Raw genomic sequence first — 18267 nt, 5'->3', positions numbered from 1 at the left:
TGGCTGCACCAGGTCATGGTTGCAGCACATGGGATCTAATTCCTTGACCAGGGAGTGAACCCGGGTACCCTGGCATGGGAGTACGGAATCTTAGCCACTGGATATAGTGGAGCTTTTAACACAAGTTTGTGGCTTCAATGAATAATGTGTGAAATCAGGCTATTTTTCCCAGAGAACTACAAATCCCAGCGGGCATCGCGCGGAACGTCCGCGGACGTGGTGATGCTAGGGGGCGTGCCCAGTCTGAGGGAGGGGTCGTCCTGCGGGTGGCCGGAGGCTTAGGATCCCCGGGAGCCTGGAGTGAGAGAGAGAGAGATTGAGAGCGAAAGGTGAGCGGAGCTGAGGGAGGGGACGCGCTGCGGGGCTCCCCGAGTCTATGGAGCGGGTTAAGATGGCGGAGGCGGAGAGCCTGGAGACAGCGGCGGAGCACGAACGGATTCTTCGAGAGATCGAGAGCACCGACACGGCCTGCATCGGGCCCACGCTCAGGTACCGTGGGTACCGGGGCCACAGAGGGGTGGGCACGGGCGGGACCCGGGAGCAGGCTCCCTCGGGACTGTGCGCCTGGCCGGCCTCCTGCAGGGCCAGCGCCGGCCCCTCCCTTCAGAGAACCTGGCGAGCGACCTCCACCCTCGGCGAGGCAGGTCCCCCTCCGTAGCCCCGCAGACCCGACGTGGGGTTCCTTCCCGACCGTCGGCGCCGGCAGCCCCGTTACCCTGTAGGCTCCTTCTGCCTCCCTCAGGGCTGGGGCAGCCTTCGTTCTCCCTCCGAGGCTGGCCCGGCGCGGGCAGCCGGAGCGCGCCCGACAGATGGTGGCTCTTAGTAGAGGGTCCCCCTGAGGACATCACCCTTCTGCCCCAGACGCAGGTCCTGCTCTTCAGGCAAAACAGAATTCACCCCACGGTCTGTTGCTCGGAGAGCAAACTCTTGCCTCTTTAAAAATCACAATCACTTCTCAGAAACGAGTTCCTGAAAATCCTAGGCCTGGAAGGAAGGAAGTTTCCTTCAGCCCGCGCGCCCCTCTCCTGGGAGCGGGTACTTGCCGAGCCCTGTCAGGAGGACGACCTCCCCAAAGGTCAGATTCCTGGTGCTCATCGCCGAAAAGACGTTATCTCCCCCCGTTCCCCGTGACCCTTACTTTGCCCACACACCCCCATTTCACTTGGAGACGTCAAACTAAGCCGCCACCTACCTCAACTTATTTAACAAACTTAGCTACAACTTACTGTGTACAGCGCAAGACATTTATTAAGAGATTTACAAGTATGACTTATTCAAACCGCAAAACAGCCCTATTTGGTAGGTACTGTTATTACCCTCATTTTACAGATGAAGCCCAAAGAAGTTAAGTGACTTGCCCAAGGTCACAGAGAAAAGTAGGGGAGTCGCGATTCCTGCTCAGGCATTCTGGATCCAGAGTATGCATTCTTAACCCCTCTTGTTCTGCCTCAGTTGGGGATCACCATCTATCCGTACTTTCTGCTAATTACTCAACCAAGCGCAAACTACCTTTCTCTTTCCCCTCAGTTTATTAGTGCCCTAGAACCAACACATCGTCCTTCCTGTGGCACCTTCTGATCTCCATGCAGCCAACAGAATGATCTTACCCACCTTGTACAGTCTTGGGAAGCTATTCCTCCCTTCATAAAGATTATTTATTACTCACTGCTTGTTTTTTTCATGGGGAGAAGTTGTCTCATGAAAGTCGTTGAAAGAGGGGGCAGGCTGCGGACTTCGCTTCTCATCTCCACCTCCACAGCTTCCTTCTCCAGGGCACATGGTTCTCCCAGTGCCATCCCTGGACATGGGACATGACCATCCTTAGTAGTTTGCTTTTTGTCCCTGACTGCGCTATGATCATGACTGTCACGCTCCTCTTTTTTCATATTTTCTTGAGCTCTTAAAGGTAAATGACCCTTATTTCATTATCTTTACTTTTATAAAAACTAAGACTACTTACTGGTATTCTATGTGCATTACTATTGGTTATTAATGTTTGGTTTTTGTAAAACAAAATGTTATTAGACTTACAGAGGATGCTGTTTGAGGATTTTACTAAGAAATTTGGCTGCTGAGCTATATAGCTGGCAGCCAAGCAAAGCTCCCACTGGAATAGTTGGGATTACCAGAGTTTTTAGGAAGGATTTTTCATCAGAATACCATTAATATTGTCTTGAGTTGGTTGTTTTGAGTTGCTGTTGTTCTTGGTTTATATGATAAATGACTTAATTTAGTGTTATCAATTTAGTTTGTTGTGATTTATTATGTTAGCCCTCCACTGAATAATAATGCATATTTGTTCAGCTGAATTTTAGCCTGTAATTTTCCATTATATTGGCTAAAGAATATATACATTTTGTTTAAAATGTTATCCATTTTCCCTAAAATTTGCTGCGTTATCACTGAATTCCATTGGAAAGTGGGGACTTTTTTGGGCTAAGTGAAGTAGAGATCTTTTGTCCTAAGGGGACATGGTAAGAAAAGTTTTGAGAACCACTGCACTATCCTACTAGTTTAATTTTCTTTTGTTGACTCCCTTTTTTCTTTATCAGGGGCTTTTCATTTTTGGTGTTGTCCTGTCTTTGATGGATAACCCTAAATCTTAACTATCAGACCCAAGATTCAATCATGTGAACATCCTATAATCCAAGTAATATCCACTGTCTTTGTCTTCAGTCTAGCTTGTTCCTGCCTGTATTCACAGGAGATGATCTCATCTTTCTTCCTTATCCCTTGCAGAGGCAGCGGCATGCATAGACTTGGTGTTTCAGATCCCATGCTTTACCCTGGGTGCGTGTTCATAATCATTATCTCTTGGTTTTCCATCACAGTCAGTAAACAGGTATGATAGAGGCAATAGGCTCTTCTTCCTACCATTACCCTCAACTGTAAATCTCAGCCTCTATCCCTCTTCATAGACTTTCCTATTTCTTCTGTCTTTTGAGGCATTTTTAAGGCTCTTGGTTCTTACCTGTCCCTGAGACAGGTATTCTAACTGAAGAGGAATTAAATAACAATAATTTGTGGTACCAAATTATTCTTCCAATTTTATCCCTTTTTGTTTGAGGAACCCCAATGGCTTGACTTTTTCATTATATAACTATCCTTATTTTAATCTTGAAACAGTACTTGCAATATTAGTTGATTACTGTTTATCATAAGGAGTGACTTTATTTATTTATTGTAATTCTAAAAGTCCCAAGCTTATCCATACATACAGAGGCTGTTGCCTAGAAGATTCTTTTGGGGAAGCGGCCATCTCTTCTCTGTCTTCATCTCAAAAATTATTTTGTTAGCTACAAGTCCTAATTTTGCAGATGAGGAAAGAAGCCTGCCAGGAGCCGGTGAGGCATTCTACTCGTGACAGAGGTCATGAGGAAGGAGGCTAGGCATATGCAAAGGCGGGATCCAACCTCAGGAGTCCCCCGGATATTCTCGAGCATCTACCCCCAAAAAACCAGAGTCTGCCTACTTTATTGTTTTGTGCTCTCACCTCTGACTTTACTGGGGGCTGTTCCCCACCACCATCTCGCTCTCTCTGTCAAAGAGTTAACTTACAGCTCCAATTAATAAAGTTCCTGGGCAATTAGGAGTGTTTAAATCCAAACCCCTCAGATGGCTCTCTAACTCGCCTGACAAATTTACCCGGACTCCTACAGCTATGCATACTATTGTTCACAGTCTCCCAGCCTCGAGAGGCACAGGAAGCTTAAGATATTCAAATAGCTTAGAGCCTCTCAGAAAGTTAGAAACTGTCAGAATAAAACTAGTAAAAGATTTCATTGATGAGCCAATGCTTGTTGCCAAGTTTCCACATCCCCTGAATTGTATCCTTGAATGTGTATTAATTAATATAGTTGGTATGTAGAAAAAATAAGTAGTGGCCTTGGTGTTAGTAACTTTAGACCCTTAAGGTAATAAATTCTTTCCTTTGTTGTAAACCCATTACACATCTGCCCTATAGGAATGCAATTTTATCTTCGGAAGATGGCACCAAACCTTAAAATAATTACTCTTAGAGAAAATAAGTCTTTGTTGATAAGTCTTTGTCAAGAGTCATAAAATGTTAATAAGCCTTCTGGCCAGAAGATGATGTAAATCACCTAAACCATTTGTATATGGTAAATTTGCAGGAAAGAAACCCTGGTTTTTGATAAGGATCAAAAACTGCTGACTTTGCATCCCCTATTATCCTCTATGTGTAACTTAGGGTATAAAAGCCCCTGTTGAAAATAAAGCTACGGGCCTTGCTCACCAAAGCTTGGTCTCCCCATGTCATTCTTCCCCTTAACTTCCAGCTGAGTCTCTATCTGGAGCGCGGATATCCTCTGCGACCATTTATTTGCCTGGGCTTCTAAGACCCACTCGAGAAGGTGTCTAAGGTGGGGCACCTTCTGCTATTTGAGAGGGCGCCTGCGGCCTCCGTGGTCAGAGCTAACCTGGTGTCACGGGTTATATTGATTTTCCACGTAAACCAAGCTACTCAGCTTCTTTTCTCCACTGAATTTTCCTACTGAGCTATCCTCATTCTATTACTCTTTATATCTTTGATAAATAAATAAATAAATAGGTCGCCGAAGCCGTCTCTCCTTCGAATACCCTGGATCAGCCGGGGCTGGACCTCGACAGAAGCCCATTAGGTGTAAGGGCATGTCTTGTTTTTAAAATAATATTGATTCTTGCTTTGTAGTGCTAATGCATTACAGAAATTGATCACAAGATATTGTGCTGCTGCTGCTAAGTCGCTTCAGTCGTATCCGACTCTGTGCGACCACATAGATGGCAGCCCACCAGGCTACCCCGTCTCTGGGATTCTCCAGGCAAGAACACTGGAGTGGGTTGCCATTTCCTTCTCCAATGCATGGAAGTGAAAAGTGAAACTGAAGTCGCTCAGTCGTGTCCGACTCTTAGCGACACCATGGACTGCAGCCCACCAGGCTCCTCCGTCCATGGGATTTTCCAGGCAAGAGTATTGTGCTGATAATACACTGCAAAAATTGATCACAGAATACTGGTCACAAATCACTCATGAGTAATAGCTCTATATTCTCATTTTTCAAATCACATCTATGTATCCCTAGTCTTCTTTCATATCATTTATTCGAAATAAGTTGTTTCCTCACTTTGCTCTCTGGGTACTAGCAATTAATATTCAGTCTTAATTGTTATTTAAGATTTTAAAAGAGACTTTTAAATTTAGCAGTGAAGTACCTTGCCTTTAAAACAATAGCTTTATTGAGATATTCATATACTGTACAGTTAACCAATTGAAACTGTACAATTCAATGTTTTTTTTTTTTTTAGCGAATTCACAGAATTGTGTAACAGTTACCACAATCTAATTTTAGAACATTTTCATCAGCTCTGAAAGAAACCCCATACCCATTAGCAGTCACTCTTCATTCTGTCCCTTCCCCAGGCAGTCACTACTTTCTGTCTTCATGGGTTTGCATATTTTGTTCACTTTGTATAAATGGAATCATAGAACATTTTGAGGAACTGCTAAACTGTGTAACAAAATGCCTGCACCATTTTTTAGTCCCACTCCAGTACTCTTGCCTGGAAAATCCCATGGACGGAGGATCCTGGTAGGCTGCAGTCCATGGGCTCCTGAAGAGTCAGACACGACTGAACGACTTCATTTTCACTTTTCACTTTCATGCATTGGAGAAGGAAATGGCAACCCACTCGTGTTCTTGCCTGGAGAATCCCAGGACTGGGGAGCCTGCTGGGCTGCCGTCTGTGGGGTCGCACAGAGTCGGACATGACTGAAGTGACTTAGCAGCAGCAGCAGCAGCAGCAATGTATAAGGGTTTTAGTTTCTCCATATCCTTGTCAGCACTTGTTGCTATCTCTTTTTATTTTAGCCATCCCAGTGAATATGAAATTGCATCTCACTGTCATTTTGATTTGTATTTCTCTAATGGTTAATCTTTTCATGTGCTTATTTAGTTATTTGTTTATGTTTTTTGTTTGTGTATTATGTTTTTTGGAGCAGTGCCTTCAGTTTTTAATTGGATTATTTTTATTGTTGAGTTATAAGTTTTCTTTATATATTCTGGATATATCTTCTACCAGGAATAGGATTTGAAAATACTTTTCCATTCTTTTGGGTGGTTTTTTCATTTTTCTTGATGGTATCACCTGCTGCACGAAAGTTTTAAATTTTTGATATGAGGCCAGTGTATCTAGTTTTTATTTTTTTGCTTGTGCTTTTGGTGTTGTATCTAGGCAACCTCTGCTTAATCCAAGATTATGAACATTTGCTCCTAAGAGTTGTATAATTTTATTTCTACATCACAGTCTGTGATCCATTTTGAGTTAATTTTTGTCTATCATATAAGGAAGGGTGTCCAATTTCATTCTTTTGCATGTTGATGTGCAGTTTTTCCAGCATCATTTGTTGAGTGCCATTTTTTTCTTATCCAGGTATATTTCAGGTTGACTTATTTTGTCTTTTTATCATGAAATTTATGTTCTTTATTTGTAGCAGCAGTGTAACCTTCAAGACCTTGTCATTGTGTTTATTGGACCTCCCTTGCTGAGTGTTCTCACCTGGGAAAAAGTTTGCTCTATTGTTTTCAGCTCATGATTTTCTCTTCTTAGCTTAGTTGCTGCCTTCCATTTCTAAGGGGTCGGTGTTGTAAGAATGATATGATTGCTATATTTGATCCTGGTAAAGCACTTTACTGTAGGGACTGAATCTTGTCTTACCGTATGGAGTGGTTTTGTGCTATACTGCTTAGTTTTAAGATTAACAAAGGGTATTAATGATAGAATCTTATCTATTTGATCTTTATCACTATTAAAACATTAAAAATTCTGTCAACATTATAAAAATTTTGGAAGCTGTATTAAGAATTACTTGTACTGTTGTGACATAGCTGCTGTTGTTTTGGTGCATTTCCTTTTAGATGCTTGCTTTATTTATTCTGTTGTTAAAAAGTTGTATTTTTGGTATAGCAACAGTTTTCTCTCTTGCTTATTTGGTGGTGGAGGTGGTTTAGTTGCTAAGTTGTGACCTTCTCTTGTGACCCCATAGCCTAACCCACCAGGCTCCTCTGTCCCTGTCCATGTCTCCTGCATTGCAGGCAGATTCTTCACCACTGAGCCACTGGGGAAGCCCAAACCGTGTATAAAGCTGCCTCTTCCAGAAAACAAATATGGGGGATATTTTCAAAAGCTCTTTTGCTGAATGTCATTTGATAATTTAATATGGTGAACTGACCTCCCCACTTACTGCTTCTCTGCCTTTGGCCACATGGCTTTGTTTTCCATCCTTTGGCCTTCCATTACCTGCTACTGCTAAGTCACCTCAGTCGTGTATGACTCCATGCGACCCCATAGACGGCAGCCCACCAGGCTCCTGTCCCTGGGATTCTCCAGGCAAGAACACTGGAGTGGGTTGCGATTTCCTTCTCCAATGCAGGAAAGTGAAAGGGAAGTCGCTCAGTCATGTCCGACTCTTTGCGACCCCATGCACTGCAGCCCACCAGGCTCCTCTGTCCATGGGATTTTCCAGGCAAGAGTACTGGAGTGGGTTGCCACTGCCTTCTCCACCATTGCCTAAGTTGTACAAAATCCAGATAATCCTTGGTTGATGACACTTTCTCATTATTGGTCCTTGTATGGATCTCTTTAAGCAGTTAATTATTTTTATAAGCAACTTACCACCTGAGTGGGCAATTTTTTTTCATCTTTAAGTGGGGATACTACCTACATTGCAGGAACAGTATTAAAAAAAAAAAAGGAGATAAAGCATTCTTCATGGTACCTGCTGCTGCTGCTAAGTCGCTTCAGTTGTGTCCGACTCTGTGCGACCCCATAGAAGGCAGCCCACCAGGCTCCCCCGTCTCTGGGATTCTCCATGCAAGAATACTGGAGTGGGTTGCCATTTGTAACTCCGATAGTGTGAGTCATATTCTGCCTTTTACCCTTGAGTTTGTAATGAGGACTTAGGTGTTTCATTGTTGTTGTTTAGTTGCTAAGTCGTGTCTGACTCTGTGACTCCATAGACTGTAGCCCGCCAGGCTCCTCTGTCTACGGAATTTCTCAGGCAAGAGTGGGTTGCCATTTCCTTCTCCAAGGGATCTTCCCCACCCAGGGACTGAACCTGTGTCTCCTGCTTGTCAGGGGGATTCTTTACCACCAAGCCAGTGTTAATTACAAAACTTTGTGTTTGGAGTGATTCTTGACTTTGATTTTTTACTTCTACTCATATATCTGAGGGATAAAATATTCATCAATAATCAGACCCTGGAAGTGGTTATTTTGAGATAGATGGAGAACGGAGGAGGAGATAGGAAACAATTTTATAAAAGCAGTTTAGGTGACTCTGATATTCTCCCTCCTTGACAATCAATGAGGGGAAAGAAATGATCTCCTATTTCTGATTGTTTATTTTTTAGTAGTAACTACCCATTCATGGGAAATAGATGGGGATACAGTGGAAACAATGTCAGACTTTATTTTTTTGGGTTCCAAAATCACTGCAGATGGTGATTGCAGCCATGAAATTAAAAGATGCTTACTCCTTGGAAGGAAAGTTATGACCAACCTAGATAGCATATTGAAAAGCAGAGACATTACTTTGCCAACAAAGGTCTGTCTAGTCAAGGCTATGGTTTTTCCTGTGGTCATGTATGGATGTGAGAGTTGGACTGTGAAGAAAGCTGAGCACCGAAGAATTGATGCTTTTGAACTGTGGTGTTGGAGAAGACTCTTGAGAGTCCCTTGGACTGCAAGGAGATCCAACCAGTCCATTCTAAAGGAGATCAGTCCTGGGTGTTCATTGGAAGGACTGATGCTAAAGCTGAAACTCCAGTACTTTGGCCACCTCATGCAAAGAGTTGACTCATTGGAAAAGACCCTGATGCTGGGAGAGATTGGGGGCAGGAGGAGAAGGGGACGACAGAGGATGAGATGGCTGGATGGCATCACCAACACAATGGACATGAGTTTGGGTAAACTCTGGGAGTTGGTGATGGACAGGGAGGCCTGGTGTGCTGCGATTCATGGGGTCGCAAAGAGTCGGACAGGACTGAGTGACTGAACTGAACTGAACCTTTAAAAAAATTTTTTTTATATTTTAATTTATAACTGTAATGTAGTGACTTTTAAAAAGAAGAAACAGACAACAACAAACTTAATCCTACCACCCTGTCACAACTCTTATTTTTGTATATTTCTTTTAAACTTTTTCCATATTAATTTTATTATATTAGAAGAATAATGTCATGTTATATGTTGCTTTTTCAGGTAACATTATACATTGTTATATATCTATCATTTTAGTGGCTTCATTCATGAATTAATTTATTTGTTTATTCAACAGATATTTATGAAACAACTTCTGTGTGCCAGGTATTCTTCTGGACTCTGGGATATAATAGAGAACAAAATAGATACGTCCTTGCCCTTTTGGACCATGAATTCTACTAGAGCACTTACAGAATAAACAGACACATAGACACATGAAATAATAGTGCTATTTAGTGGTTATGTTACATGTGATGGGATATTGTTTCTGACTTAGGTGTTTAGAAAAAGTTGTTTGAAGTAGCAAGCCATGTATCTCTTCCAGACAGCAGGCACAGTATGAAGACCCACAGGAGAAGCATAGTGGGAGGTGATGGTAGGAAATCAGTGAGGGTCCAGATAGCATAGACTAAGAAAGAGACTGTTTTTATTTCTAAGTGTCATGTCAAGGTAGAGAAGAGCATTGAGCAGGGAAGTGACATGCACTAACTTAAGTTAAACAAAGAACATTCTGGCTGCTATATGGAGATTGGAGTAAGAGAAGAAACAGGAAAACCAGTCAAGAAAGTGAAAGAAAAGTGAAAGTTGCTCAGTTGTGTCCAACTCTTTGCGAACCCATGTACTGTCCATGGAATTTTCTAGGCCAGAATACTGGAGTGGGTAGCCTTTCCGTTCTCCAGGGGATTTTCCCTACCCAGGAATTGAACTCAGATCTCTCGCATTGCAGGTGGATTCTTTACCAGCTGAGCCACAAGAGAAGCCCAAGAATATTGGAGTGGGTAGCCTATCCCTTCTTTAGGAGATCTTCCCGATGGGAAGAACTGGGAAGTCTCCTGCATTGGAATGGAACCGGGGTCTCCTGAATTGCAGGCGGATTCTTTACCATGTAAAGAATGACAGGCATCAGAGGCCAATTACTTTAGGTTATGCTTTCAATGAAGAGAAAAAGAAACTCTAAAATTGTATATAATTCCAAAAAATAAAATCTTCTGATATGTCAAGGTTTTCAAGATTTTCAGCAGTTTTATACAGGGAAGCTATCAGGGAAGCTTTAACCAGTCAAGGGATATTTGGAATTATATCCAAATGGTTATAGCATGGTTGTATAATGAGATGGTTGTAGCATGCAGTAAGCTATTGGGGAGAAGGTGATGAGAAGTAGTTGGATTTAGAATATTATTTTGAAAACAGAGTCAAACTTTTGGGATTACTTATGGGGGTTAAAGAAAGAGAGGAACCAAGCATGATTCCAAGGCTCTTGGCCTAAGTAAATGGGTGAGTAATGGTGGTGCCATTTGTTGGAGTAGAGAATAAAGGGGAAGGAACTTTATTTTTCTTCATAGCACTTCTGCCTGACATATATTTTTGATTGTCTCCTCTATTGGAATTTGTATTCCAGGAGGGGAGGAATTTTATTCCTTTTGTTTGCTACTGTATCCTGGGAACCTAAGAGAGGGCCTGGCAAACAGTTGGTGCTCAATAAATATTTGTTTAATGAATAGAAGAATAAAATAATTGTACCATGAGCTGTTAATTATCTAGGGGATTAATTAACTGATTTGCAGATTAACTGTCTTTAAAAAAGTATGACTAGGCTTTTGAGCTGGAGAAGGAAATGGCAGCCCACTCCAGTACTCTTGCCTGGAAAATCCCACGGACAGAGGAGTGTAGTAGGCTACAGTCCATGGAGTCGCAAAGAGTCAGACACGACTGAATGACTTCACTTCACTTCAGGCTTTTGAGAAAAAATAAACTGCTGAAAATCTTGAAAACCTTGACATATCAGAAGATTTTATTTTTTGGAATTACATATAATTTTAGAGTTTCTTTTTCTCTTCATTGAAAGCATAACCTAAAGTAATTGGCCTCTGATGCCTGTCATTCTTCAGTATTTTTGCAGTGTTGTTAAAAATTTTCAAATTTAAGTATAACTCTTGAGTAAAATTTTATTTTCTAAGTTAAAATATTTATAGATTTGGGAAGAATGGAATAGAAATAAGTTTCAGTTACACTATGGAATTGTTGTTCAGTCACTAAGTTGAGGCTGACTCTTTGCGACCCCATGAACTGCAGCATGCCAGGCTTCCCTGTCCTTCACTATCTTCCTAAGTTTGCTTGAACTCATGTTCATTGAGTCTGTGATGCCATCCAACCATCTTGTCCTCTGTTGCCCCGCTTCTCCTCTTGCTCTCAATTTTTTCCCAGCATCAGGGTCTTTTCCAATGAGTCAGCTCTTCACATCAGGTGGCCAAAGTATTGGAGCTTCAGCTTCAGCATCAGTTCTTCCAATGAATATTCAGGGTTGATTTCCTTTAGGATTGACTGGTTTGATCTCCTTGCAGTCCAAGGGACTCTCAAGAGTCTTCTCCAACACCACAGTTCAAAAGCATCGATTGTTCAGCGCTCAGCCTTCTTTATGCTCCAACTCTCACATCCATACATGACTACTGGTAAAACCATAGCTTTAACTATATGGACCTTTATCAGCAAAGTGATGTCTCTGCTTTTTGATACATTGTCTAGGTTTGTGGTAACTTTTCCTCCAAGGAGCAAGTGTCTTTTAATTTCATGGCTGCAGTCATCATATGTGTGATTTTGGAGCCCAAGAAAACGAAATCGGACACTGTTTCCACATTTTCTCCATTTATTTGCCATGAAGTGATGGGACCAGATGCCATGATCTTCAGTTTTTGAATGTTGAGTTTCAAGCCAGCTTTTTCACTCTTTACTCTTTCACCTTCATCAGAGGCCCTTTAGTTTGTCTTTGCTTTCTGCCATTAAAGAGTATCACCTGCATATCTGAGGTTGTTGGTATTTCTCCCTGCAATCTTCATTCCAGCTTGTGCTTCATCCAGCCCGGCATTTCACATGTTGTACTCTGCATATAAGTTAAATCAGCAGGGTGACAGTATTCAGCTTTCACATACTCCTTTCCCGATTTGAAACTAGTCCATTTTTCCATTTCCAGTTCTAACTATTGCTTTTTGTCCTGTATTCAGATTTCTCTGGAGGCAGCTAATGTGTCTGGTATTCTCATCTCGTTAAGAATATTCTATAGTTTGTTGTGATCCACACAGTCAAAGGGTTTAGCATAGTCAGTGAAGCAGAAGTATATGGTTTTTTTGAATTCCCTTGCTTTTTCTATGATCCAGCATATGTTGGCAATTTGATCTCTGGTTCCACTGCCTTTTCTAAATCCAGCTTGTACATCTGGAAGTTCTTGGTTCACATACTGCAAAAGCCTAGCTTGAAGGATTTTGAGCATAATCTTACTGGCATGTGAAATGATTGCAATTGTATGGTAATTTGAACATACTTTGGCATTGCCTTTCTTTGGGATTGGAATGAAAACTGACCTTTTCCAGTCCTGTGGCCACTGCTGAGTTTTCCACATTTGCTGGCATGTTGAGTACAGCATTTTCACAGCATCATCTTTTAGGATTTGAAATACTCAACTGGAATTCCATCACTTCCACTAGCTTTGTTCATAGTGATGCTTCCTTAGGCCCACTTGATTTCACACTCCAGGATGTCTGGCTCTAGGTGAGTGCACCATTGTGGTTATCTGGGTCATTAAAAGGTTTCTGTACAGTATGAAGTAGGATAATGAATTTTTTTGTAGTTTGATAATGTTAGGTTTTATTATAATAACTTCATTGAATTGTCAGGGAAATTGGAAAAATGAACAAAGCCGTGTAGCTGGTAAGACAGTGTTGGTTTGGTTCTATCAGCAGTGGGCTCCAACTTTGATTTTATTTGAGCTAAACACAAATTTTCATTGCAGCTTTTCCAGTGGAAGGTTATTCTAGTGTGTTATCTGATCAATTAGATTCAAGCCATAAGAAAATTAGTAGTCACAGAGGGAAATTAAATGGGAGAGTAACATTTGGCAATCATTCCTATATTGAATTTGAAGAGTTTATTAGGTATCATCAGATCAAATATGTGATGCTGGTGAAACTCATGTGGAAGTTTTACCTAGTATAATTCTGAAAATAAAAAAACGAGTAGGTAAATTATTTCTATGGGTTAGAAATATTTAAAAAGTGCAAATAAAAAGGTATGAACCATAAATCTAGTATGTTTCCTATTCCCTCTTTTTGTTTTATTAGTTTGTTGTTTATTCTTCCATTGTATTTTATTACAAATATAGGCGTATATGATTTTATTTTCTCCTCCCCTTTTATATAATAAATAATATACTGTATATACAATTATGTAGCTTAGTGTCTTGTACTTTTTGTATTATTTCATCAATATATTTTGGAGATCTGTCCGTATCAGTATGTAGAGATTTTCCTTATTCTTTTTTACAGCTACATAGTGTGACTGTACTATGGTTTATTCATCCAGTCCCCTATTTCTGTATATTTGGGTATTTCCAGTCTTCTTTTGGACAAAATGATGCAACTGTGAATAACCTTGAATATCTGTCATTTCTTATTGTACACGTTGTACCGTATCTGTAGGATGTATTTTCAGAAGTGGGATTGCTAGGTAAAATGATGAATGTATTAAATATTTCTACTTTCATAGGTATTACTCTCTATAGTGGTTATATCATTTTGTTCTCCTCCTAGCGGCCTATGAGATTGCTTATTTCTCCATAGCTTTTTAAACAAAGCATGTGTGTTAGACTTTTGAGATTTTTCCAATATGATAAGTGAAAATGGTATTTCAGTGAAGTTTTTATTTGTGTTGTATTTCTTTCTATGAGTGAGGCTTAATGTTTCTTCCTATATATAAAGGCTGTGTGTGTATATGTGTGTGTTTGCTGTTTGTCTGTGTCCTTTGCTTATTTTTCTATAAGGTTGGCTTTTTTTCTTTTTGATTTGAGCACTAGTGAAGAGCCTTTGGACATGAGTTTGAGTAAACTCTGGGAGTTGGTGATGGACAGGGAGGCCTGGTGTGCTGTAGTCCATGGGGTCACAAAGAGTCGGACACGACTGAACAAACTGAACTGAACTAAGAGCCTTTGATAGGTATACTGTGCTTAAATGAATTAGGAGTATGCAAATGAAAATGGGTTGTGATTACTAAAACAAAGAAACTTGTTTTTTTGTGGAATGAAAGTTTCAAACTTTCCTTTTTATTGTTTTAATTATAAAGGAACATGAATAAACAGACTGTTTAAAATTACAAAAATCAACCTACCTGACTTCAGGCTCTACTACAAAGCCACAGTTATCAAGACAGTATGGTACTGGCACAAAGACAGACATATAGATCAATGGAACAAAATAGAAAGCCCAGAGATAAATCCACGCACCTATGGACATCTTATCTTTGACAAAGGAGACAAGAATATACAATGGATTAAAGACAATCTCTTTAACAAGTGGTGCTGGGAAATCTGGTCAACCACTTGTAAAAGAATGAAACTAGAACACTTTCTAACACCATATACAAAAATAAACTCAAAATGGATTAAAGATCTCAACGTAAGACCAGAAACTATAAAACTCCTAGAGGAGAACATAGGCAAAACACTCTCTGACATACATCACAGCAGGATCCTCTATGACCCACCTCCCAGAATATTGGAAATAAAAGCAAAAATAAACAAATGGGACCTAATTAAACTTAAAAGTTTCTGCACATCAAAGGAAACTATTAGCAAGGTGAAAAGACAGCCTTCAGAATGGGAGAAAATAATAGCAAATGAAGTAACCGACAAACAACTAATCTCAAAAATATACAAGCAACTCCTACAGCTCAACTCCAGAAAAATAAATGACCCAATCAAAAAATGGGCCAAAGATCTAAATAGACATTTCTCCAAAGAAGACATACAGATGGCTAACAAACACATGAAAAGATGCTCAACGGTCCGCCATTTGCAAGCGACGCGGTGCGGAGCCGGAGTGGTGGGGAGCGCGGCCTGCCGAGCGGGTCGCTGCCGCCGCCGCCCCGAAAAAAAAAAAAAAAAGAAAAGATGCTCAACATCACTCATTATCAGAGAAATGCAAATCAAAACCACTATGAGATACCATTTCACACCAGTCAGAATGGCTGCGATCCAAAAGTCTACAAATAATAAATGCTGGAGAGGGTGTGGAGAAAAGGGAACCCTCTTACACTGTTGGTGGGAATGCAAACTAGTACAGCCACTATGGAGAACAGTGTGGAGATTCCTTAAAAAACTGGAAATAGAACTGCCTTATGATCCAGCAATCCCACTGCTGGGCATACACACTGAGGAAACCAGAAGGGAAAGAGACACATATACCCCAATGTTCATCGCAGCACTGTTTATAATAGCCAGGACATGGAAGCAACCTAGATGTCCATCAGCAGATGAATGGATAAGAAAGCAGTGGTACATATACACAATGGAGTATTACTCAGCCATTAAAAAGAATACATTTGAATCAGTTCTAATGAGGTGGATGAAACTGGAGCCTATTATACAGAGTGAAGTAAGCCAGAAGGAAAAACACCAATACAGTATACTAACGCATATATATGGAATTTAGAAAGATGGTAACGATAACCCTGTATACGAGACAGCAAAAGAGACACTGATGTATAGAACAGGCTTATGGACTCTGTGGGAGAGGGAGAGGGTGGGAAGATTTGGGAGAATGGCATTGAAACATGTGAAATGTCATGTATGAAACGAGATGCCAGTCCAGGTTCAATGCACGATGCTGGATGCTTGGGGCTGGTGCACTGGGACGACCCAGAGGGATGGTATGGGGAGGGAGGAGGGAGGAGGGTTCAGGATGGGTTCTTAAATTTGTAAGGAATATATTAAATTAAAAAAAAAAATTACAAAAATCTTATACCTGTAGGCTATGATAATTTGAAATCAGCAGGTTTTGGGGGAATGCAGTAAACATTATTAGATAATACTGCTTCATATACAAATGAAATTCTTAGCAAATCAGAGGATGTCAACATTTTAATAAATTCTTTACTTTAAAATGTTATGGTATATATTAAAATGTTTACATAATTTCCAGCATCTGCATAATTTGTATATGAATTAGTTGCAAAAAATTATTGAGAAGGACAGTTGTGTAGTATGGACAGTTATTTTGAAGGACAGTTATTTAGTATGGACATTTATTTAGGACAGTTATTTCGGAAGCAGTTTAGGATTTTAGATGACATGATTTTGCTTTAGTTTGAAATATGATATGTGTAGTTTAAAATATGAATATAGTTTGGAATATGAATATTTTTATGTCATTGAGGAAAATAATATTTTTATTCTTTCCATCATTGGATTTGATAGCTTTTAGCATTTGCTAATGATGTAATAATTGATTTAATCACATACGGGGTTTCAGCTTCCTGCTGAAAATAGCCTGAAATTAAATTTGTAAGTAGCTTCCCTATGAAATGTGTGAATCTAGGTTGAGATACTGAGCATCTATGATATTTAATATTTGCTTGGAGGAAATACCAAAAATAATAAGGGGAGATGAGTTAGTAAAAACTGAGTTAAAAGCAGAGCTGGTCTTAAACACTTGTGACCTGTTGTGACTAATAACTTATTTTTTAGAGATAACCTGCTAAGGCTATGAGAAAAAAGAGTAAAGCTTTTTTTTTGTAGTGTTGTAGTATCTGCTGGAGTATGTAACAGAAAACAAAGAAGACAGTTTGCTGACTAACTGATGTTGCACGAACTTTGTTCGAATATTTGAAATAAGCAGAGGTCAGCTAAGAAATAGAAAATGATAATGAAATATTTTAATATTTTGGCTATTTTAAAAAGCAATTTGTGATATAAATTTGTAAGTTATATTTATGTTATATTTTGCATTTATAGATATCCTAAGGATGTTAAATGTTTTCTTTCAAATTGCAGGCAACTTAGCATTAATATTTCCTTTATGTTTTGACTGATTTTTTGAAAGGTAATTAATTTTGTTTTAACTTTGTTTTGTGGTTATTCTCAATCTCCTTCCCCTCTTATTCTGGTTGACAGTTGACTGTTCTCCCCTTCCCTCTCTTTTTCTCTGATTTTCCCCTTGCCTTGTTGTAGAGAGGAATTAGATGGTTTCCAAAAATATGTGTGATTTACAAAAATACATATAGTAGATACAGTCAACGGTGGTGAGCAAATTAGGGCAAGGGAAAGCAAAGGTAGGAAAGAATATGAAGTCAAGAGAGAGCTGTAAAAAGATTATGTTTGTTAAAGTAGCCATCGGTTTGGCTCTAGGGTTTCCAGCAGCTAGTGCAAAAACGAGATATGCTTTGTTGTTTGAGTTATGGTGTAAAATTAAAAAGTAGTTACTTTGGAGAAGCACAGCTATTCTTGGTTCTGAGTAAGACCAGAGAGCTGTTTATACCATGTGTCCTTACAAAGAAGACCCTGTGTAATGTAGCTTTAATATCCGTATAGGAAATGCAGCAATATGTGACAGGCTGCTTCTTACATTGTCCTCTAGTGAAAACATACGGCATAACCAAAGCACAATTCAGTAAAAGCAGTTCTGCAGGGAGTCAAGGGAATGAAGGTGTCTGCTTGTCTTGCCTTAATCAGGGCATAGATTTGACAATATATACAGTGAAACTTGTGCACTTACCTCCTTTTTTTGATTATTGATCACTTTGAGAATCTTTGAATGCTACACACCCTTTCCTTAGTAAAATGCTTGTGACCAGTCTTCATAATTTCTAATATAGAAGAGTGTATGCGTTACATGTACATTAGTTAATTCTTCCTAAGTACTGCTTTTAGTAGTCAAGGTTTTTGACAATGACAATTATCAATGAGTTCAAGATTATACATATATATACTTGCCTTTCTTTCTGAATGTATCACTTGCCTGTGTTCTTAGTTAAGTAAGACCCACGTGTACTTTAAAAGTAAACCATCTGTGGATTGGAGTGTTTTTATGAAAGTTGAAGAACCTGAATAAGCCACTTTATTCCTTCAAAAGAAATGCAGTGAGAGAGAGTACTTAAGGATAGAGCCAAAGGTCTTTGAAAGTTATTTGGGTTGTGTTCTAGAATGACATAAATGCTGTTAAAGCCATAATAATTTTATTCCTAATA

General features: G+C 39.8%; 1 protein-coding gene across 2 annotated transcripts in view; it reads left to right on the top strand.

Annotated features, from left to right (window-relative positions):
- The first annotated feature begins 251 nt into the window (after positions 1 to 251).
- Positions 252 to 18267, top strand: part of EXOC6B (exocyst complex component 6B) — a 728809-nt gene continuing 710793 nt past the window's right edge. The window contains exon 1 of one of the 2 annotated variants that reach the window (XM_070379801.1): positions 252 to 489. In XM_070379801.1, the coding sequence (XP_070235902.1) occupies positions 377 to 489 (113 nt within the window). In that variant the 5' untranslated portion in view covers positions 252 to 376. The remainder of the gene's footprint in view (positions 490 to 18267) is intronic. The other variant, XM_070379802.1, reaches the window with a different exon arrangement.

This window comes from Bos mutus, chromosome 11 (assembly GCF_027580195.1).
Source record: "Bos mutus isolate GX-2022 chromosome 11, NWIPB_WYAK_1.1, whole genome shotgun sequence".
Lineage (NCBI taxonomy): Eukaryota > Metazoa > Chordata > Mammalia > Artiodactyla > Bovidae > Bos > Bos mutus.
The sequence above is the reverse complement of the archived record's forward strand: the minus strand, read 5'-3'. Positions and strand labels throughout refer to the sequence as shown.